General features: G+C 33.1%; 1 protein-coding gene across 2 annotated transcripts in view; it reads left to right on the forward strand.

Moving 5' to 3' along the window:
• The window catches only part of LOC113396670 (dual specificity tyrosine-phosphorylation-regulated kinase 2), a 59367-nt gene that overhangs the window by 20338 nt on the left and 13773 nt on the right, over positions 1 to 25256 (forward strand). For both annotated transcript variants that reach the window (XM_064220651.1, XM_064220650.1), the window contains exons 3-8: positions 13348 to 13511; positions 15215 to 15492; positions 18826 to 18964; positions 19666 to 19837; positions 23205 to 23348; positions 24961 to 25090. In XM_064220651.1, coding sequence (XP_064076721.1) covers positions 13348 to 13511; positions 15215 to 15492; positions 18826 to 18964; positions 19666 to 19837; positions 23205 to 23348; positions 24961 to 25090 — 1027 coding nt within the window. The remainder of the gene's footprint in view (positions 1 to 13347; positions 13512 to 15214; positions 15493 to 18825; positions 18965 to 19665; positions 19838 to 23204; positions 23349 to 24960; positions 25091 to 25256) is intronic.

Genomic DNA, 25256 nt, shown 5'->3' on the forward strand with positions numbered 1-25256 from the left:
AGACAAAGGCGGCCACTTACCTACCTTAAGGTTAAATAGGTCATTGTTATATACAAAAAAATATGTTTTTCGTGTTAATAAAGTACATAAAAACTTTTTTAATGAAATACCCAAGGAATATTTATACAAACAATTTAATAAATTATATTGTTTTAAAGCTTTTCATTTTCTACGTTATTAATAAGTAAGCAAAGTAAGCTAAAATACTTGATTTCTATTGCCTTAAAAAATATAACAATAATTATAATATTAAAATTTAGATACCTAAAGGAGTCATCACCCATTAGTTCCTAGAATTAACGACGTCAACGTTCTGGTACATAATTAAACAAACATTATTTGTATCATTTTAGCTTAATTTTACGTTTTGTTTTAACTTTTTTTTATTGTTTAATTAATTGTATTATTTTAAAATATTGAAATACATAAAGATGACAAATAATTATACCTATATATAACATGAGGAATGATCACGAAATATTTATAAAATATTCTGAGCCACAGAAAGTAGAAAGGTTAAATTTTGCATGTTCACCAAGTTCAAACATTTTGTTTATTTTTAAATAAGTCCGTAATGATTACTCTCGTACTTTGATTACGTGCACCAGTTTTCACTCTGGTTAAAACTCACTGACCGTAATAAGTGGCAGCGTTAAAGGTCGAAGAGAAAATCATACTAATTTTGGAATATATGATTCTGTTGAATAAATCATAACACAAAACAAGTGAGATTGTTAAAAACAATATATGATTTCGGACTTGTTTATTAAATGTTTGACATTTAACACTGATGAAATTGTTTTTGAGATTTGTTCTTTCCACGAATAATATTTCCATAGTCACGTGTAACGTATTAAAAAACTGTTTGTAAATTTGAAGCAGTTTTTTTAATCATGAAAAATAATCCAGTTTTTGAAATCAGACACACGAATACACTCGGGCATATAAATAGAGGAAACACACCCCGAAACAGAACCATTTCATTGTCCTAGGAATGTGAAGTTTTCTTAAAAATTGAACTTAACGTATATGTAACCTATAACGTAACTAAACGTATTTTATGCTTTTGATAGAATTTAAAATCAAAATGAAAGACAATTTAATTAATGTAGAAATTTCAGTCATTCGTAATGTTTTTAATTAAAATTATTTTTTATATTAAAAATGTTAATATTAATAATTATATTATTAAGAAAAGTACATATTCCTAGAACCACAAAAATGATTTTATTTTGGAGGTATACTGGCGTGCTACCATTGTCTGTACGCCCACGTGCATTCGTAGTACTTCATGACACACAATAGGTTAAATTTAGCCTTTTTTGAGGGAAGCCGGCTGGACAGCGTCTTCAACTAGTGCGTTCTACCCGTCATGACTTACGCAGCCGAGACGTGGACACTCACCGTGAAGTCGCTCAGCGGGCTATGGAGAGAGTTATGCTTGGCGTATCTCTGAAGGATAAAATCCGGAATGAGGTTATTCGAAAAAACGAAAGTGGTCGACATAGCTCAGAGGATTAGCCAGCTGAAGTGGCAGAGGGCCGGTCACATCTGTAGAAGAACTGATAGTCGTTGGGGCAAGAAGGTTCTAGAGTGGAGACCGCGAATCGGCAAGCCTAGTGTGGAGCGATGATGTACGGAAGGTGGCCGGTAGAACATGGATGAGAACAGGTCCAGTGGTGGAATAATACAGGCTGATCATGATGATGTTTAAATTCACTTATGCTACAAAATATAACTATTATTACAATCGCCAAGAATAATTACAACTTAAATATGAGAACATAACAATATACGTTGGAGTTTAAAAACACTATCTATTTTCAAGCAACGTTACTACAATGGAAGCCTCTTGGAATATTAATACGATAAAAAACTCCGAGCAATAAAGTAATGGTCGCACGAAAGGCATGCATCGTGACTCAGGGTGGCTGTCCATTGAATACAACGAAGAGAAGTATTTTTCTTGCTGGCTCTCTACGAGTTTTGGAGCGAAACTTTGTTCAAAAAAAACATAAACATTCTCTATGAATAATACAGATTATACACGTTAAACATCAAAAACCTATGTTTGTTTTTTAATAACGATAACAAAATTATATAAAGTAACTTGTAACTTATTACACGTGACTGATGTGAAGCCTTTCTGCGTCAGGAGAGTTTCACTTCCAAAACAGTAAAGAAAATTGATACGATATTTAATTTTACAATATTGTCTACCTAAATTAGAAAAAAAAAATAAGAATTTAAAAATATTTGCAATGATTGTTTCTTTAGATCAATAATGTCATAATTTAAAAAAAAAAAAATTGACTTCTATAGAAACAAAGAATACACCACAACCTTAATTTAAATTTTAATAATTATACCTATGTGCCTTTAATAATTATACCAATTATAGGAAACAGAAAACAATTCATATCTATAAAAAGATCGCTGATCTTTTTGAACGCGCATCACGCAAAAATATTTAATATGAAATTTACATCATTATATTCATCGTGCTTCAGAGAATATCTACAATATAATTCAATGTATAACATAGTCGTAATGATGAGTAGCTGGGCCTGCAAGTAATAATATTAAATTTTTAGATATTATAATTAGAGTTTTTTCAATAACTTGATATTCTTGCTTTAATATATCGCGCTAGCGTTTTGCGTGTAGCGGATGACTGGCTTATACCTGCAACGCCCTGGGATCGCGGATGTAGGTCAACGCCGGCTTAATTGGGACAAGAAAAACAACGATCTCTGTGTCGAAGCATTAATATTAAAAGAATTACTTCTTCAAGTCGGGTATCTATTTGCAACGAAGTTAGTAATAGGACTCATTTTTACAAGACATTTTTATTTACTTTTTTGTTTTTCATTTTGTTGTTGGTTAATCTTTAAAATATGTAATTATCTCATAAATATATATAAGTTAATGACCCGACTGGTTGATTATTATCAAAGGGAAACCTGACCTTTAATACTTAGATCCTGAAACATTTCGAAAAAAACGTCTTAATTTTTTTTTTTTTTCAACTTCATCTAATCGATAAAACACTTCCAAATAATTATATATATATAATCGTCGTTCTCATGAAAACGAAACAATATATTGTACTAATTGAACCGGGCGAGGTCGCGGCAGATGGCAATCATTACATAGTATAAAACAAAGTAGCTTACCGCTGTCTGTCTTTAAAATTATACAACGGATTTTAATAGATAGAGCGATTCAAGAGGAAGTTTCATATGTATAATACATGCACAATATAGTAGTGAAACACTGATCATTGTCGTAAATAAACACAATTTTTTGCGCTTATGTTGCAAACGCTGGCTGAACCCTACAAGATAGATCAAAATAATGTACTACAGTATTGTACACCTTATAAAGATCTTCAAAAAAGTCTGTAATGATATATGTCTATCTCTTAGGGATAACCCACAATAACCATTTTTATCCTCTATTTTTACGAGAAATAATGACTTATTTTCGAAGCGATTTTAAGCAATATAGCATTAATCCCTATCTAATTAAGTACCTTAAATACATTGTGCATTTAATATAGATCAATATGGCCCTTTACAACATGTAATTTAAATTAATGTTTTCGAAGATATTACAGATTTAAAACGCAGGAACATAGCGGTTTGTATTGTCTAATGATAAAAAGCTATGAACTTAGTATAATATAATGAAATTATTTAGTAAACAGTATCAGTATTGCACCCGTGCTAAGCCGGGGCTAGTAATATAATATAATATGTTTGACCGTATAAGGGATTATTTGTATACTACTGGAACTAGATTGATGTGTTTACGATTGGTCAAATTACAATAGTAATTATTTTAATTATTTATTGATGTGTACTACGCATGTGTTAGATTTTTTATAGAGACTTAATACATTATGTCAGGATATTTTAAGAAACACAAATATTTATTTAACCATTATAATAGCTGTAGTAATCGTAATATTGTATCAATTAATATTTACAGTAACACCAATCACCTCAATACTAACATTGTATTTTGATAATTGCAAAAAAAAAAACACAATTCATATATTCATCAATAATTTAACAAGCAATAACAATTATACTATATCACAAAATTATATCGTACCTTAAATGTTAGCACCTTGCTGGTCCAGGATCAAAGTGAAAAGTAAAAAAAAGTCGTCTGTACCGAGCTTCCATCACTTATATAAGCCTCACTACAAATCACGTGACTCACAATAATGAACAGAAAAGTCAAAGTACCCTCTTATTTAACATCAATGTTATCAACACAATTCAAAAATAGCTTAAATTAAATTATTATTATTACAGAATTGATTAAAACATACAATACATAGTGTTTACAAGCCTTGTTTGTAATTGTCTAATTATTTATTTATTTCTTATTTAATCTGACACATGCGAACATTTGAAATAAACTTTTTTTAATATGATTTCAAAACATGAAAATCTATACTTATAACTGAATCGCCATATAGTCTGTGTAACAATGACCACGACCTCTAATGCGATTAGCGCAACCTCTTGAGCCTCTTGCGAGATAATCTGGCACATTGCCATATCTGGTGCCATGCAGAACCTATATCTCAAAGATATCGACAGTCGGTTCTAAATTAAATGATAACAATGTTAATTAGATTTCTCATTTACAATATATTTTAAACTCCTCTATTAGGCCATTGTATTAAACCAGTCTATATTAATAAAGGTAACGATTTTTGCAGAAGTCGTCACATGAGGTAAAAGCGTTATGATCTCTCCAGGCGACTTCACCCTTTTCTGTCTTTCTGTTTTATACGGTTTAATTTATTTATAATATTATTTAAACTTGTTTTTGTTATTGTTTTAATTCAGACGGGATTTTTAAGAACAATTTTGTAATTGTTATTTAATTATTCTCTAAAATTATATTTCATTATGTCCGCTATTTAAAATAAAATATATTGTGAAAGTTTACTTGGTGGTAGGGCTTTGTGCAAACCCGTCTGGATAGGTACCACCCACTCATCAGATATTCTACCGCCAAATAACAGTACTCTGTATTGTTGTGTTCCGGTTAGAAGGGTGAGTGAGCCAGTGTAATCACAGGCACAAGGGACATAATATCTTAGTTCACAAGGTTGGTGGCGCATAGGTGATGTAAGAAATGGTTAATATTTCTTACAACTATCAGTCTATGGGCGGTGGTGACCACTTACCATCAGGTGGCCCATATGCTCGTCCGCCAACCAATACCATAAAAAAGCACCTTCGTTTTAATAACAGAACTCCTAAGTCAATGTAAATAAAACCGGATGATGCAGCGCTTTTATGAAGGTTTTTATGTATAACATCGTCAACGAGGGCTATGTTTGACGACCTCCTTGGTCGAGTAGCGTGTACATTGATTTTCATGGGTACGCCACTCCGAGTCGATGTAGAAAAAGTTCATTAGTTTTCTATATTGTTTTGGGGTCTTGGTGTTTGTGGTACCGTCGTTACTTCTGATCTCCCATAACACAAGTGCTTTAGCTACTTACATTGGGATCAGAGTATGTGATGTTGTCCAATATTTATTTTATTTAAAGTCGACGGTTTTGTTTGTGATGGATAAAATCTTGTAAGAGTCGTATATACTGTCTTTGACATAGTTACCTCAAGGCACTCCTCTAACTTAAATAATATAAATTTAAATTATCAATTGTGCTTCGTAGTGCTTGAATTCGTGATCTACTACTAACAATAAGTTGAAGCATATTGCTTAATACAGGTAAAAATATATAGGTATATTGGATATTCTGAGAGCCTCTTTATTTCTCCTCCAAGGAGTAAGCGGTGATTCGACAGTTTCTCCTATGGGATATTTTCTGAAAGCTTTTTGTTAGACATCAATATTCTTTTGTGCACGGTTTGTTGACTATAAAACTTAAGGATTTATACAATAAAGTCTTAGACAGACAGTAATATAAATATTTATATAAGTAGGACAATGTTTTCTTCATTATTTGTGGATGAACGATGGCCAAACTTAACAACTCGTAAGTATAGGCTGGATACTGATTGGTTTTTGGATTACAAAACGAAGACTTTTTAGCGTCTTTGAATTTCGGTAAAGTAAAATATAGGGAACAGTTATTTTATGTTAGTGTGTGTCTGCATGATGTGATCTTTACAGCCTTAATATTTATCTATGAACACCTTATAATTATGAGATATTACTGGTACATGTAATTATTCTAGACCTCGTCATTTAAATATGTCATGTACATCAAGGCGTTGGTCCTGTTGTCATTAAAAAATATCTTTAAATTGGAAATGTCTCATATACTTAATGGATGACCTACAAAATTTTCTGAAGTCAGATGATAATAACTCTTAAAAATTTTTAACATGACAGAATGTAATTAGAATAATAAGCAGGCAGACGCGAATTCAGGGAGGCTCTCTCAAATTATAAAGGGTGCTATTGTCAAATCAATTTATAACCATATTATGTAAATACATTACTATTTTTTATTATATACATAGGTAATGTCAAAGTTAAAGTTAAAAATCTTTTTTCAATATAGAAGTGTTACGCTTACTTATTGATAGTCAAAAATCTACCACCGGTTCCGAAATAAACACCTCGGACCTTAGTTTGTAATAGTTATAAAGGTTTATTATGCTAATACACGATTGAAGAAAATCTATTGATTCGAATTATGAATATTTAAGTTTTATTTTAAGATATTTATAGGGATAGGTACCACCAACTCATCAGATATTCTACAGCCAAAGGGTTTAAAGAATGAGCGAACCAATGTAACTACAGGAACAATGATCATAACATCTCAATACCCAAGCTCCATAGGCTGTGTACTCTTACCACCACATGGCTCACTTAACCGTCCATTCAATTACCCGATCACACAGGGTTAGAATTACATTTTGTATACTCTTTTACAATAGGATCCTAGAAAGCGAAAATGAAATTCAAAAATATTCAACTGTTAAATTTAAAATAATCGTAAAAGTGCGTTTCTGTGCTAAAGGATAGTACAAAACTAATGACTTATTAAATGATTGCACACCTTGGGAATGAGATGATCGCCTCCAGGATGTTTTAAATAACAAAAATATATTTATTGTTATTGTATAAAAACAATAATTGAAAACGAGACATTTAAAAATAATCCTGCTGTGTTTCTTCTCGTCGGTTCTTCTCAGGTCAGGGTATTTTATTTTCCGAACCGTTGGTAGTGCTTAATCTGACAATTAGTAAGTGAGCGTAACGCTATATTGAATAAATGAATTTAAGTTTGAAATATGGCCTGGAGATAAAAATAATAAACAGGTGCTCGAGTCAGTAAGATCTCACGTCATTGTCGACCGTACTCCAACGCAATATTAATAGAATTTAAAGTCGCAAAGTTACGTGACGCAACATATTGTTATACCAATCTCGATGTTGAGGTTGAAACCTCAACGCAGTTTTTAAAGACGTCAAAAGTAACAGCTAAGATAAAACCCTACTAATATTACAAATACGAAAGTCACTGTCTGTAACCTCTTCGCGCTTAAATCGCTAAACTGATTTAGAAGAAATTTGGTAAGATGACAGTTCGAGTTACAGGACATAGATTTTTTTTATTTCATCCCTCAGGGAGGTAAAATGGGGATGTATGTTTGTGTGTTATAGTTTTATAAATTTGGTGAGGGTAACGCCGCGGGTATAGCTAGTTATTATATATTCTCCATTATCCAGCAATCCTAGTAACCCAGTAAGTTATGTTTTGTTATGTATATTTTGTTGGGGGTTTTTGTGAGGACATTGATAACACTTGGCGACGCTCCATGTGACCTCATAAGAACTCTTCGTGTTTTTCCTCCTCTATAAGACGGAAACATATTTGAATAAAGTTAAGGTCTAATGAAGGGGATATTTAGGTTTGTTTACGTTAACAATCGTTTTGATTGGTAATTACAAGAATATTTTGTATCCAATACTAGAATATAATTCTAGCATACAGCTTTGCTTGTTACTTGCTAAGGTATATAATGCGACTCTACGTTTAAACTTTTATTTAACTCTTTGATATGATCAAATCCTCTCTGTACTATTTTTATATACGTCTAACCCTATTAGCTTAAGTCCATATTTTAACAGCTGACGTTAGTTCATTTTGTTCAAATATTATTATATATGTGCAGACTAAAAGAAAATCCGCAAATAGTTTCTGAGATAAGTGCATACATACAGGTAGACGTAACTCGGATTTTAATTTACAATGTTATAATATAAAAGGCGAAGAGACGGATAAATAAAATGGCAAAGTTTGATATAAATGTTTTTGCTATTTTATTTTAAAAGGATTATCGAACAAATATACTAACTGAAACTGCGGCTTTACCCGCGCGAATTTTATAAAACACAAACTTCCAACTCCCGTTTTACCCCCCTTGGGGTGGAGTTTTATAAACAACCTGTCAAACTTCAAGTCTGTAGGTGTTATATAGTTTCTGAGATTTCGTGATTAATGAGTGAGTGGTTTTTCGCTTAAATATATATATTGATACCTTGTACAGTTTTTTAAAGATATTAAATTTATTTATTTCTATTCCCTGTAAATTTAATATCTTGTAGTATATTTCTTTAATAGTATAACTTTACCTGTTATATTTTATATATTATATCGCCAATGCAACATTGGGAACTAAGATGTTATGTCCCTTCTGCCTGTAGTTACCACCAAGAAAAATATCTACTAACAATTTTTGTAATAAAGCTTATTATTACATGGTATTGTTATTATCACCCAAAGCGTGTGTTTAATTTTGACTCAATGACTCAGTTGTGTCGCAATTTATTTGCAACATTTGACCGAAACTAAAAGTTTTTAACATATAAATTGATGCTTGGCAATAATAAAATAAATAAAATAAATATTGGACAACATCACACACATTACTCTGATCCCAATGTAAGTAGCTAAAGCACTTGTGTTATGGAAATCAGAAGTAACGACGGTACCACAAACACCCAGACCCAATACAACATAGAAAACTAATTAACTTTTTCTACATCGACTCGGCCGGGGATCGAACCCGGGACCTCGGAGTGGCGTACCCATGAAAACCAGTGTACACACTACTCGACCACGGAGGTCGCAATAAAATGCAAGTACATTAGAATAACATAATTTCATATAACAATTATAAATAATATTATATACCGATGACACGGACAGCACGTCTCTGGAGAGAAATATTAACATATATAATATACATAAAAAATTATGATTAAGAAATTAAAATTCAAATAAAACATTAAAATACTGTTAATGATCATAATAATCGTTTATTTCGGGCCCGGTGTGTAATCGCTTTAGTTCGATTTGTGTCATTAGGTGTAAGTTTTTAAATACAACGTCAGAGCTATGCAAAAAGTATTTAGTTAAAAGTCATTTCTAATATGTTTTAATATTTAAATAATAGAAGTCACTGTACCGAAATTAAATCGCGCTAACGTTTGGTATTGTTGTAAATACTAATGTCCGAGAAATGTTTGTGTATTCAGTTCAATAATAATAATTTATACGTGAAGAATAAAATATCAGTGTAAAAAGTGAAGTATTTTACTGGGGTCCCGAAGTAAGCTTATGTACGACTGTGCGGATTGTACACCCGGCCCATAAGTAAAAAATATTTTAAGAAATATTAGGAGATCATAATCAAAATAATGTTTTTATTGCTTAACAATATGTTACATATATATGAGGCCTGTACCCCTAAATTAGGAGACGACATATCTTAGGAGTCAGTTACTTCCCAAGCAGTTCTCACATTTGTTAGACTTATTCTTAAGTTACCTTTAAATATATTAAGAGAGAAAAAGAAGGAAAAAACTTACAAAAATATGCCCAACTAATTTTAGATTTTATTTATCAAATGTATATAATATAAAAAAAGATTCGCAATATCGTAGTTATTTTTGAAATCCTGATTAATTCAAAGTAACATTGCTTAACTTTTCATAATGTTGCGTAGTACAAACGATTCGCAATAATCAAGACCATTAAAAACAATCCAAATCTAATCGACACGATTACTTTAATTTTAATTTTTCATAATTAATCCGTGATGACAAAATATCTACTGAATAAATAAACAATTCGTCGCGTTCCGCCCTTGACCCGATCAGATCTGGATCGTGTCGGAACACTCGGCACCCTGATGAATTTATTACAGATGATGGATGTTAGTTCAAGTTTCAGTCTATCCTATATAGTTATATTATAAATACGAGCATCGAATCTAACTTTAGCTGTGCCAATCAATACATTTCAATCACATGTTAAAAAATCATTCATTAAATACCTAAACCTTACTCGATAAAGGATTATGTATAATATTCCCGTCAGTATTCGTTAATTTCCATACGAGATAAGTAATGATTATTGTATTTAATAATTACGTTCGCGTTTTAGGAATTGGTTGTCAGCCTGTCAGGTATTATTCGCACAATATCTTCGTACATTAGTAGTCTCTGCGTTATTTATATAGTTGAGAGCCGAGATGGCCCAGTGGTTAGAACGCGTGCATCTTAACCGATGATTTCGTGTTCAAACCCAGGCAGGCACCACTGAATTTTCATGTGCTTAATTTGTGTTTATCTCTCGTCTCTTATCTCGTGCTCGGCGGTGAAGGAAAACATCGTGAGGAAACCTGCGTGTGCCTAATTTCAACGAAATTCTGCCACATGTGTATTCCGCCAACCCGCATTGGAGCAGCGTGGTAGAATATGCTCCAAGCCCTCTCCTCAAAGGGAGAGGAGGCCTTTGGCCCAGCAGTGGGAAATTTACAGGCTGCTAATGCTAAAAAAAAATGCTAATGCTAAAAATGCGTTATTTTTTATGTATAAGCTATATTATTGTAATATTTCATTAAAATCCATTCAGTAGTTTTTGCGTGAAAGAGTTATAAGTAATGGGTGCTCCATTAGCATACTGTCTCCTTTATAATATTAGTAAGGATCTATGTAACTGATTGTCGGAAAGAGTAACTATTGAATTTCTTGCCTGTTCTTCTCGGTTGAATGTACATTCCGAACTGGTGGTTGGTTCGAATTTAATTTAATCAGATTAATGACGAATCAAAAGTGCTCGCAAGTGCTAACTTGAAAGTATATTTTGACTTTGATTTTAATTATAAAGTGAGTTTGTTATTTATGTATATTTATTTATTTGTTACGCTTTAACGTCTTAACTACGCCTCACCATTAGATTATTTAATTTTGCATCGTGTATGCATCGTTAAAGATACAGAAAAAGATTAAGATTTTTTAAATTTTGTTTTCACATGTGGGCTAGTTGCAACTAGTATTGCATTAAGTTTTATGTTATTATATGCAACTATATAACGTATTTGTTGTACTGAGAAAAAGAAAAATAAATAGATATTATTTCTATATAACTGAATCTGAAAATTGTAATTATCTTGCGCCATAATAAAAAATTGACAGTCACTGTTTTGAATATTGTTTAACGAATTTTATAATAGATGAACACAATTTCCCTATTTCTGTAACCATTGATTTAGAATAGACTAGAATAGAATAATGTTTTATTGGCAAATACGGGGTGTGCAAGAATAACATAACATAACATAAACAGCCTGTAAATTTCCCACTGCTAGGCTAAGGCCTCCTCTCCCTTTGAGGAGAAGGTATGGAGCATATTCCACCACGCTGCTCCAATGCGGGTTGGTGGAATACACATGTGGCAGAATTTCGTTGAAATTAGACACGTGCAAGTTTCCTCACGATGTTTTCCTTCACCGCCGAGCACGAGATGAATTATAAACACAAATTAAGCACATGAAAATTCATTGGTGCCTGCCTGGGTTTGAACCCGAAATCATCGGTTAAGATGCACGCGTTCTAACCACTGGGCCATCTCGGCTCTGCTTCGCAAGAATAAGTTAAAACAAAAACGAAACTAATATCTTTTCAAACCTAAAATATAACTAATAACACAACGAAATTAAAAAATACATGATACCGAAAAGAGCGCCTAGTGACTACATAAACTGTAAACTGTGCAGTGGTGTGATATCAAAACGGGACGCCACTCAGCCCTAGTCAAGGTTTTGAGTATCTTCACTTCATATCGTTTGTAAAACAACGATACAAAAGTACTTGTAGCCTACTTGAATAAAGTATATTTTGATTTTGACTTCGATTCTAAATTTGGATTTGACATTCGAAATAAAATAACACAACATTGTTGTACTAATCGTTCCCCAAACAACTGTGTTTGGTAAAGCTATTAGATTATTTTTATGTACATACATATGTATATTTTATTTGTTATTAGCGTAATCCGATTTTCGTCCCAGTGATTATGAGACGGTAGCTGCACGTACAGTCATAATTCGATTATGGTCTAATTTTGAAGAGCTCCGGCCGTAGAGGTGCAGAAAAATAAAGAGGATTCTTGATTGCAATTTACTAAATTGTTACAATTTAACAAATAATTTATTTTAAAGAGCGGAAAAATGTTACTGACCGGCTAGAGAGCGATACTACGGCTGTATACGAAAAGAAATGAAAAACTCAAACAAAATTAAAGTTAATTGTTATCGACAAACTCCAATTGTAACTGAACTAATGTATACTATTTGATATTAAATATTTCATTTAAATATAGTTTTATCATTTTGGTGCCAAAATTAGATGAGTGACTTGCAGTTTATAAACAAAAATCAAAATCAAAATATACTTTATTCAAGTAGGCTTTTACAAGCACTTTTGAATCGTCATTTAACAAACTATTTAAAGTAAAGCTATCACGGTTCGGAATGTAGATTCTACCGAGAAGAACCGGCAAGGAATTCAGTAGTTACTCTTTTTCAACATCTAAAAATACAGTCATGTTAGTTAAGTACAATTATATATGTATGTTAATTAAATTAAATGAAAACAAAACGTGTCATACGTTCCGAAATTCCTAAAAAATCTTTCGAATAAACGCGAAGTTTCGCGGGACACCCACTAGTCTCAAAAGTCAAAGTCAAAGTCAAAAGTCAAAAATCTTTATTCAATATAGAAGTGTTTACACTTGCTTATTGATTGTCAAAAATCTACCACCGTCTAGATTGAATGTCACACAAACAAAAAACTAAAACAAACGATACAACTTTATTACATTGGTATGAGTGATAGCTACGTTTGACGCACCCTACACGTCATGCCCAACTGGTGGCCACTATTTTTTTCTCATTTTTTTTTTATTGACACTATCTATACTTATAAATAATCAAAGGTAAAGTAGGTTTACAGTTTTTAATTTACATAAAACCTTTTTTGTTCCAGATATTTTAAAGTTATATGGGGAAAGATTAACGGCGTGGGAAAGGACAGAAGTACGAAAGTATCCCGAAGTCTGGTTCTTGGGGCTCGAGGCGAGCAAGGTCCAGGCGTGGTCCACGTTACCCAACAATTGCGGCTTTGATGATGAGAACGGCAGTTACAACAAAGTAAGTTATACTATTGGTAATTATAATTATTTTTTACAGGGTTTTATTAAAGAACTAAATAGAAAAAAATATTTATTTATTTTCTCCGATGGTAGAGCGACATCTTAGACAAAAATATATCATTGATTATACGACCTTTTTTATTTATTCTTCTTACGACAGACTGGACGATACGACGGTGGGTTTTATTAAATATTGTGTTCGGTAAATAAATTACTATTTTAAATATTTCGTGAGGTTGTTTTGTATTAGATAAGTTTAAGTTGGTTATATCCCAGCTAACCCCGTGCTATATTGCGATATTTACTAATAGTTCGCGCTAAATCACTCCAGATAAAATTATGCTATGTCTTCTCCTCTTGTCTATAGTCTGAACTAAATAGAATTCATTACAATATGTTCGCGTTGAAAGTTGTTATAATTTGTCAAATACTTACACGAGATCGGAGTCAAATTTTTAATGTCAAATATCGAACATGAAACGGATATTTGCCTCAGCTCTAGTTCACATAATAAATCAAATATTAGCTTCCCTATTTAACATAAACGAAATCAGAACAGCTTCGCTTTCTTTTCGTGAATACATAATTAAAATGATTTGTTCATAATTACCGGCAATGGAATACATTTTATAAATAAAATAAATATAATTATCAAATTGAACAAGGTAGTGATGTTTTTGTTTTTTATTAATTTCAATGTTGCCAGATTAAATTAGGTGTAAACGTGACCTGACAGATGATCATAGTAATAGCGAACGTAACAACGTTGTACTAAAGAAAACTCGATGCAAACTTTTTAAATGTTTAAAACATTTATGAAGTAAATACATTGCAGAAACTCTAGACCGCTAGAAAACTTGCCGTTGATTATGCAAATGTGACCTGGTTTTTTGATCAAATAGAGAAAGTATTTCAGGCTGTAAAATCTCGGGTTTAAGAGGTTTGCTGTGTACGTTTTTGTATTTCTATTTATGGGCTGAAAATATTGCGCGTGCAGCACCGTACACGTGATACCAGTAAAACTTTATTCTTATCCATTATATAACGGAATAAACCTAAACAGACTATCTTAAAAATTTACTCTCAATTATTATCGAATCACCAACAATGAGGTTTTGATCAAAAAGTATTTTTTACAACAAATATGAACAAACAATTTTTAAAAAATAAAATAAATCGAGATTAATTAAATAACACTTACTTAATAATCGTGTGCTAATTCTGGACAAATTACCCTAACTTTGACGATCGTTTTATGATATATAAACCATTAATAAAAGTCGATGTTCCGAAAACAAATATTAAACGCAGCGGGGAACGAACACGCGACAGTTTGCCGCGTCATTTCCGCTGCAGCAGTTACAATGGTACCAGCAAAGATTATAGCGTAATATATGTTATAGATAAATTATATTATCATAAAAAGAACCATTAGAAAGAAAATGAGAGTATAACGCCTTTCGGATGATAAAAAAACAAGCACTCAGTATAAATTGAATATAATGAAATTCCTTATTCAAAAATTCAGTTATCAGAAGGTTTGAAGAGTAGATTCTACCAAAAAAAACTGCCATGAAGATCCTTAGTTTTCAACCAATTATATTCTATAGGTATAATAATTAAATACAAAAAAGTCGCCCATTTTTCTTTTAAATTATTTATATATTTATTCATGCACATTCAATCTTTTTTACTATCCAGAAAATTCACGACCACATCGCATATCGGTACGAGATCCTCGAAGTGATCGGCAAAGGATCATTCGGTCAAGTGATAAGAGCACTCGACCACCGCAGCGGTAACCAGGTCGCCATCAAGATCATCAGGAATAAGAAGCGATTCCATCACCAGGCCCTGGTGGAAGTGCGGGTGCTGGACCACCTCAGGTTGAAGGACAAAGACCAAACGCACAACGTCATACATATGCTGGATTATTTCTACTTTCGAAATCATCTCTGCATCAGTTTCGAGCTTATGAGGTACGTCGTTAATGTTATTATACTTAACCCTTATTTTTGCGATTCAAAGCATTCTTGCCACCATTCCACGTGGTCATGATTTATACAGTAACTATTTTTAATTCAAATTTGTATATATTTAAGGACTTAGTGTTGATAATTCTCATGTAAATAAAGCTTTGTAACATTGAAATATTTACCCTTTTATTTCAAATACAAATGAGTCACCTGATGGTAAGTGGTGACCACTGTCGATACACATTGGTATTGTAAAAAATATTAAAAAATGTGCTATCAACCTTGGTAACTCATATTTCATGTCCCTTGTGGCTTTAGTTACACAGACTCGTTGCCCCTTTAGTCCAGAACACAATAATACTTTTACTCTTTGGCGGTAGAATATATGATAAGTTAGTGGGAACTACCCAGACGCGCAAAGCCTACCTCTAAGTAATTAAAAAAACGTTAATATATGATACAAGCATTTAAAATATATAATGCTCCTGCTCGTAATATTATATTCAAAATAAGTTATACGCTATTAACTTTCAATTTAAACTGTCAAAACTTTTTTGTACCTACTGTTTAATAATAAACTCTAAAAGATACCGATTTGATTTCCTATAATTTACACACATACTAAAAAAATAATTGTTTACAAGACATTGCTAATGAAAAATAACTATTGATATAACTATAGAAATACCATTTGAACTTTGCAATTATGCTAATGTTCTGTGGATGAATAACCTACAAAATACATAAAAGAAAATAAAATGGTAACCTACGCCAAACGAAGTTAACGAACTGCGGAAGCTAATGAATGGCAATGCAGGTCTTGTATCACGCCGTACCATGAAACTAGATACGTTCATTTCGACTATTACCGCAGTGACGTATTTCAGAACCGTTACCGGTAAAATCAAAATCAAACTATACTTTGTTCAAGTAGACTCTTATCAAATTTTGATTCGTCGTTTTAGCTACCACTACAATAGTGATGTTAAGCTGCCATAGGTTCGGAATTTTGATTCTATCCAGAAGAACTTAATACATCTGATGTTTTTAAAAAAATGGTAGTAATATCCCATTATGAGGAATTGCTAATATTACTTTTTAACCCTCCAATAAAGGTTAAATTTTGTGTTGTCAGTGGGGACGACGATAAACCTAGGGTTCAGGATCGATGCTGTCACTTTTTAAATTGCGATTGCCCTTAAACTATTGCGCTTTTGCCGATGGAAGCAAGAAATGTCAGTAGTTGCTGTTTTTCAACCGAAATAATTGTACGTTAATAATCACAGATAATTACAATATACTTTAAATCCAACTTATGATATTCTATTTCGATACGTTTTTCCTTTAAATATTATAATTATTATAGTCATTGGCGCAAATCGCAAGGCGCAAATTCTGTCATTTCTCATTCGCGTATTGCGTTGAGTTTTGAGTTCGTCCTTACTGACTAGCTTCACTGTAGTTGAATAAATAATTTCAGTTTAGTTTACAAGAGCTGAGATGGTCCAGTTGTTAGACCAATCCAATTTTAACCGATGACTGTATTACATAAAAGATAATCACTCTATAAAAAATCTCATAATCATCTCTAATTAAAAATAGACTCCTTACGCCAATTGAGAATAGAATATCATGTGTTGGTTGAAACAATAGCGTTATGTAGATGGGGTAGCACCAGTAGTGCCAACATTAGTGCCGCCACTGTGCACTGTAAAAAATCCTCCGCATTAACGAAATTTTGCATTGCAAATTTTAAATAAATAAATTAACTCATTCATAGCAGAAAATTTATTACATATTTTTTAGAGAATATTTTAATGTATATATACAAACATATGTATATATACATCATGCAAATATTTATTTTCACATCCTCGTAAGTTTTAATGACCCTGAAAATTTCCCCCCCTGATCCGTAGCTCCAAGTGTAAGGAAATGTAAATCTAGCGCTCAATACCGATTTCATTTCTTTACAAAAAGTTTTTAGTCCTTTTGTTTGTTTCAATTATCGCAAGATCTAATTATTCATTTGATTAATTAAAGTGACTGCGTAAACTGTTTATCATCGTTGTATAAACTTGTAACGAGTTTTTGTCTTCGTAACGTCAATGTACCCTAACTGGGACAAGGTATTCACATTCGTAATATAATCCAGCGTATCTTCATATATAGATCCTGAAGCCGCCATTTTCCATACGGGGTTTTTGCACGGGTCTCACCCATAGACGGAGTGGTTTTGAAACATGACGGTGTTCGTTATTACGGTATATACGTTTTATGAAGAGCCTTATTCTAGACGTGAGAAGTTGGGACTAATTAATAATCTTGTACAGAACCTCTATACAAGATTATATTTTATGTAATAGGTTTATAAAATATTATATTACTATTATTTAAATTGACTTATTGCGTACTGACGTACGTACGTATGTACTTGATGGTAATGTGTTGTGACTATCACGTATTACTTTTGGGATTGCAAAAACACAGTAATCGCTCATTATGCCGTCGATCTGTTGTTGAAAATCATATCCAAAATGTCACCTATTTGTCAAAGCTTTAAAATGAAATAAATGTGCGTAATTTTTTGAGAAGAGTGTACCGCAACAGCCCAACAGTTAACAAGTTACAATTAAATATCTATACATATTAAGTATGTAACGCTTTAACGGAATACGGTTTACCAACGTATTTTAGAATTTGGGAGTTTAATCTGATCCCTTATTTCCTTATTCTTCAATCACATTCATGTATGCATAATTACAATTATTATTAATTACATCATTATTTAAATGATGGCGAAAATATATTCAAATATAAAACGATATATGAACATTATATACAAGTTACCTTTAATATCCAATTTTTTTAATTTTCTTACAATTGAAAAAATCACTGTAATTGTAAAACAGCTAGATAGGATACCTGGTTATAGGTCGTGGATTAACTCATATTAGGTTCAAATCAAGAGCGTCAGATTATTTGCATGCTTATTTTTAACTCATATTGTGCTCATGAGAAAATCTTCGTTAACCTGCAGTGAAGCATCTTAGTGGACCAACCACTTGGTGATGGGGCTTGTGCTAGTCTGTCTGGTTTGGTAACACCCACTCATCAGATATTCTACCGCCAAACAGTAATACTTCGTATTGTTATCTTTCGGTGTGAAGGGTGAAAAAGGCCCATGTAACTACAGGCAGAAGGCCATACATCTAGTTCCCAAGTTTGGCCAAGCACTGCCGGTTTAAGGAATACTGTATATTTCTAAAAAAAGCATAGCAATGCAAAAAATATTGATTATTTTAGCATTAAAAGATATGTCATTGTTTGTTTCAGTATTAATCTCTATGAGCTGATAAAAAAGAACAATTACCAAGGATTCAGCTTAAGCCTCATCAGACGGTTCTCGAGTTCACTTCTTCGCTGTCTGAGGCTACTCGAAGCGGAGAATATTATTCATTGCGACTTAAAACCTGTAAGTATTGTTTTTTTTTAATTGATAATTTTAATTTTACTTCATAGGTAGGCAGACTGATGGTAAGTGGTCAACACTGCTCATAGTCATTGATTCTGTGAGAAATATATCATTAATATTCTATCAGAAATATTCATTCCTCATATCTCCATGCGTCAACAACCTTGGGATCTAAGATGAGGGACAGAACCCCTTGTGCCTGTACTGCACCGTTCAAACCGAAACATTTGCGGTATATTTATTATATAATAGTATTTTTGATGAGTGGGTGGTGACCAACCCAGACGGGTTTACACAAAACCCTACCACCAAGATCAAAAAAGTATAACAGTATTTTAATATGGCAAAAATTCAAACGATTTATACGATTCATAACAACAATTCGTTTATTAGAATTCAATAAAAGTCTGTTAAGACTTTTCGTGACTAGATGTAACATAATAATGACATACTGCAATATATAAGTCAATAACGACGTCGACGGCCTCGTAAGCCGAGGTTCAGCCTCTCTGACCCCTTAAATGGGATTCCAACATCCGGCTTCAATATTTTAACTCGACACGAGACTCCCTACACAAACAAACATTCCAAATATAAATAACTATAAAACTACTTAATTTCCCAATTATCATGACTAAATCTCTTTTTTACAAAGGCGGCTCTGACTTAAATATTACAAATGACTTCATATATTTTTTCAGGAAAACATATTGCTCAAAGCCCGAGGAAGTTCGTCGATCAAAGTCATAGATTTTGGGAGCTCGTGCTACACACACGCCCGCGTCTATACCTACATACAATCTCGGTTCTATAGAAGCCCGGAAGTGATCCTGGGCTTGCCGTACGGCACAGCTATTGATATGTGGAGTATGGGTTAGTAACAACTAGATATTTGTATTAATATTTTTATACATATTTGTTTGAAGAAACCTAATTAATTTATAAGTAACAGTAGAGAGAACACGGTACTCTGAGATAGCACCTCATAATAAGAGATCTCCTCTATTTATTTTTTTATGTAATAGATAGGGGGACCGGCATTGGCCCTGTCCAAAAAATCTAAGAGTTGATTAATCTTCGTTGATTTAAATACAGGGTAAATAGTAAATTTAATTGTGTTTAATTACGTAATATAGATACGTAAATTGATGGAAAAGCGTAACTGCTGAGTTTCTTGCCGGTTCTCCTCGTTAGAAGCTACAGGCGTTAGTGCTCTTAATAGTCATTTAGAGTTAAGAAGATATTGATTTCGATTCCATTTGATTCAAAAAGGAATTCAATAACTCAATTGTTATCTTTCCTTTGTGGACCATTCAATCTTTGACCAATACCATGAAATTCACCTATCATATAAGGACTATTATTAAGATTTAAGTACAAACAGATTTTTATATTACCTAAGAAGCATCTAACTCAGTAGTTCCCAAACTTATTTTTCTCGTGGACCACTTTCAAAATTTTATTGGTTTCGGTGGACCCCCTGCTGCTACATTTCTACCACATTCTTAAAGTCGCCAAAAAATAAAAATTGTGTCGCTTCTGAGTTCTGTCCCTATATTCCGATAGGTAAAATAAAAACGAAAAATGGTACATGGTATGGTATGGTAACACTTTATTTATTAAAAGAATAGAATTACAAGAAAAAAATAATAAGGTAATATAGGTTCAGGTCATAATTTTAATTAATGGGAAGGATGTATTTGATGGAGTGTCAGCAAACGATCAATGTTTGGCTTTATTTTTGTGAGCAATAACCGCAAATCCCCCCGCTCTATAATGTTTAATTTGCTCCTTTTTTTGTTTAGAGGTTTGTAACGGCACTAAAACTACTTTCGACAAGGTATGACGAGGGAAATCGCAAGGAAATTTAATATAGCTTATTAAAAAATTCCTTGCGATTTCCCACAGTCCAGGATATTTTTCGGGTATTTCTGCTTGCAGCCAAAATGTTTGGTAGCCTTTTCTAAATTCCACCTTCAGCTCCTCATTGGTGCTTAGCTCGAGCAGCTCCTCTTGTAATACAACATTGGCCACTTCCGTTTCATCAAATGGATTTATGATCTATATATCCATCGTCAGCATATCTTCAAACCTGGTTTTGAAGTCATCATGCAGGGCACTTAAATGTTGACGTAGGTATGGATGTTCTCATCAATATATTCTACCTGCGACTAATGTTTTGCTTCATAAATTTCAATTTCCCAAGAAAAGCCGAAATTATCCCCTTTGTTTTTATTAAATTCAGGCTGTCACCTTGTAACTGCAAGTTAATATCATTAATTTTTTTAAACAAATCTGTCAAATACGCTGCTCTCTCTCTGCGTCTGCTATGAATTTGATCAAGTTTTCTTTTAAATCTGGATCTCTACTTTCTAGGAAATCTAATACGGAATCGAAAACAGAGTAAGTCTCTACGTCAAATGGAGATTTGTGCAAAACAGTTTCTAAAACCTCTTCAACAGCGGGTAAAATTAGTATTCATTTGCAAGAAAAATTACAAAATTAATTGCTCTGCAATATTGCTTATTCGGCCTTTTTGAGAGGTAGTGCTTCTCTCGTGAAAAAACAATTGAATATAACGTGCTATGTTTGTCTTCAAATCGAAAGAGGACAATTAAAATATCTGTAAGTTACTAAGTTACCTATCTATATAAGCAGTTGTGATCAACCGACTAGTACACGTAAACAAAATACTTAAGTACTAAAACAAAAAAAGGTAGGTACTTACTTTTCTCCGGCACTAGCAAACACTGATATAAATTTTCTCACACCTCTTTTTTCGAAATTTCGGAAATAAATTAATGAGTTTGCCTTTGGCATCAAATATTTATAGTGGTGATCAAGTTCATGTCTGAACAAGCATTAAGAATTATCGGGCGGATAGCGCTTTGCAAGTCTGTACACGAAATTGTACGTAATATCGAATACGCAAGTTTGAACAAGTAACAGTCGCTTGCCTTATTAAAATATTATCTTCTTAGTTAGGTACTTAAAACAATGTAGGTAGGCCCTTATAAAAACTATGCTTACATTTTTGCTCTTTACTATCAAAAGCAGATAAATTTTCGTGGACCCCCATTTTTTATTCACGCCACGTAGACCCCCAGCAAGTCTCCCGTGGACACCTGGCGGTCCACCTGGACCACTTTGGGAATCACTGATCTAACCGGATATTACAAATTGATACTAAAATCTCTAATTTTTATATACAAATATTCCGACATTACATTTTACAATATTTTTTATTATAGAAAAATATGAGCATTAAGTTCCATAACAAACAAACCAGTTCGCGCGTACCTGTGACCATTAGTTTCGGTACATGTAAGTAAAAATAGTAAATAAAAACATTAAGGCCAATTTAAATCTTATACCTTTGTAATAGAGGCGATTACTGTTTGAACAATTTCGTAATATTTCAACCATCGGCGAGTGGCAGACCGTGTTACGTAAGCGACAAGTTTGTAGAAAGCCGAGAGAAAGGCGACGAGTGAGACGACACGTGTGTTCTGCAAATATCGACATTTGTATATAAAATTCCGCCTCCTTTACGCAATAGACAGATTCACAAACTGCCATTAGTGCTTATATTTTAACTAAATTATTATTGTGTAACGTGTTCATCTTGAAACTTCGTTCACATGTGTGGTAGATTCTTTATTTTATTTTTATTTATAGTTGAAAGGCAAATGGGCATAAATAAACATTATGTAAATATATAATTAAGATTGTGATGCTGGCTTGTAATAAAACCAAAATAAACTGATTGAAAAGTTCTTTCGTTTATAAAAATAGATATAATCATCTTATGATTAAAATTATATAAAAATATACTAATGTTATAAATTCGTAGTCTGTCTCTTAGTCATTCACGGTCGAAGAACTGAACCAAATTTTATGAAATTTGTTATGAAGCAGGCTTGAATACCAGGGAAGGGTATAGTATAGGTTATTTTTATGCCTATAACCCTGACGACATAGAACGAAATCTCAAGCAAAGCTGCAAGCGACAACTAGTATAGTACTACACACACAAAAAGAGAGTAGAGGGTGGTTGTGAGGATCAAGGCAGCATAAGAGAACGTTCATCATGTCACATCCTGTTTGCGTTGCGGCGTACGAGTCGATCCTTATCTTAAGACGCGCTTCTAGATGTTTCACTTCAAACAATCTGAAGATTAATGTATTACTACATAATTTTCAGGTTATGAAAATTAGTCAATGTTTAAATTTTCCCTAGGTTGCATTTTAGCCGAACTTCACACGGGTTACCCGCTGTTCCCGGGGGAGAACGAGGCGGAACAGCTCGCTTGTATCATGGAGCTGCTTGGTCCACCCCCGCCTGATCTCCTACTGCATGCTACACGGAAACGGCTGTTCTTTGGTAAGTTTTATTAGCTTGCATCACATAGAATGTAACAAGAACAATATTTTATAAGTATGAGAGAAGGGCCTTCCTTTTTTTTAATAGTAACCATTCCTTAACTCGCTAAAGCGCCACTAATCTTGGGATCTAAGAAGTTATATTCTTCGAGGCTCATTCACCCTTCAAACCGGAACACAAATATACTAAAAATAAGTATTGCACTTGACGCTAGAACATATGATGAGTGGGTGGTACCTAACCAGACGGACTTGCAAAAATTCGTACAATCAAGCGACTGTTACTATAAATAGTACAGAACTGAGATTACATCGAAGAGCAAAGACTATAAATATAATAGTGTATCCATTAATTAAATTATATATATTCATTATGTATATATCATGCATGAAAATCAACGAGTACTAACTCCAAAAGCCATATTTATAAATATTTTTTTGGTACTTTGGAACGAAGTTCTGTTACGCGGCATCGTCACGTAAGGAAAAGGCGATATGACGAGCATATCTTTCTCTTTCTAACAGATGCAGTTCCGTATAATATAATTTGAATTTTTTTTTTTGTTACTGTTTCACACGATAATGTTATTAACCTTTTTTTTCTTGTGACCGAATCGCTTACTAGACTATAAGGCCCCTAGCACATGGCGTATTTTAAACGCGCGTATACGCGCTTCAAACAAGAGTTGAACGCAACCTTGTAACCTCAGCATATGGAGCAATCGGAAAACGTGCGGTTACTGCGCGTATACGCACTGATATATCGAAACAAACGCGCTTTAGCCGCTCGTAGCCTCCACGTTTTGGTCATAAACTCATCGCGCACGCCCCTCCTCTACCCCTGCTTTGGCCCTTTGTACGGCCATCAAACGAGTTTCGAACGCGCTACACACAGGCGTTTGTATCGCGTTTTACGCGCGTTCGAATCTAAAAAAATGCAATAAGCATCTACGGCGCAGACGCGTTTAAAATACGCCATGTGCTAGGGGCCTAATAGGTGATATTTTTAATGGAAAGTATTTGACCCCTGTTAATGAATTGCCACGACATTGCAAGCTCTTCGGCAATTTAATGTTACATACGTTATGTGTGTAATACCCCTGAATCATTGTTACATCCAATACATAGTTGATGGTCTTTAAAATGTGTAATTAAATTGTCAATCAAACGAAAAAATATGTCAACGTCTAATATTCTATCTATACTGTTTGTGAAACGATTTTAACTTAATTTGACGACGCGAAATGAATTTGACTAATATAAACCTATATTTATATACTGATAATAGTTGACGCCCGCGACTTTGCTCGCGTTTCAGGGCAGAAATAGCCTATGTCCTTCTCCAATGGCTTCGACCACGTGTAGAGGGATCAGATGTTAGATATATAAAATAACAAGTGAGATAGATATAAAAAAACATATATTAATTATTAGTACTTATAGATTATTAGTTCTGATTACTACGTACAACATATTTTTTTAATATGTACATATTCGTAAACGGCGAGAAAAGCTTACTACAAAAATCTTGTTCATTATGACGCCGACTTATATATATTATCGTATGAAATTATTAGACATAAAAATGGTTACTGTGACTACTTCCTTTACAGATTCAAAAGGTTCACCGCGATCTGTGACCAACTCGAAAGGTCGAAAGCGGAAACCTGGATCGAGAACTCTCTCTACAGCTGTCCAGAGCAACGATCCAGCCTTCCTTCACTTTTTACATCGGTGCTTAGAGTGAGTGCAAATTAATTCAAATATTCTCTTTAATAATTCATTCAAATATTTCTCTAATAGATATTGACGTCATGTTTGTTAATTTTTATAAGTTTTCATTTAACTCACTTCTCACTCCCTTGTAACGGATTTTTTAAACAAGTTCAACAATCAATTTTGCGTACAT

The sequence above is a fragment of the Vanessa tameamea genome, chromosome 4, assembly GCF_037043105.1.
Source record: "Vanessa tameamea isolate UH-Manoa-2023 chromosome 4, ilVanTame1 primary haplotype, whole genome shotgun sequence".
Lineage (NCBI taxonomy): Eukaryota > Metazoa > Arthropoda > Insecta > Lepidoptera > Nymphalidae > Vanessa > Vanessa tameamea.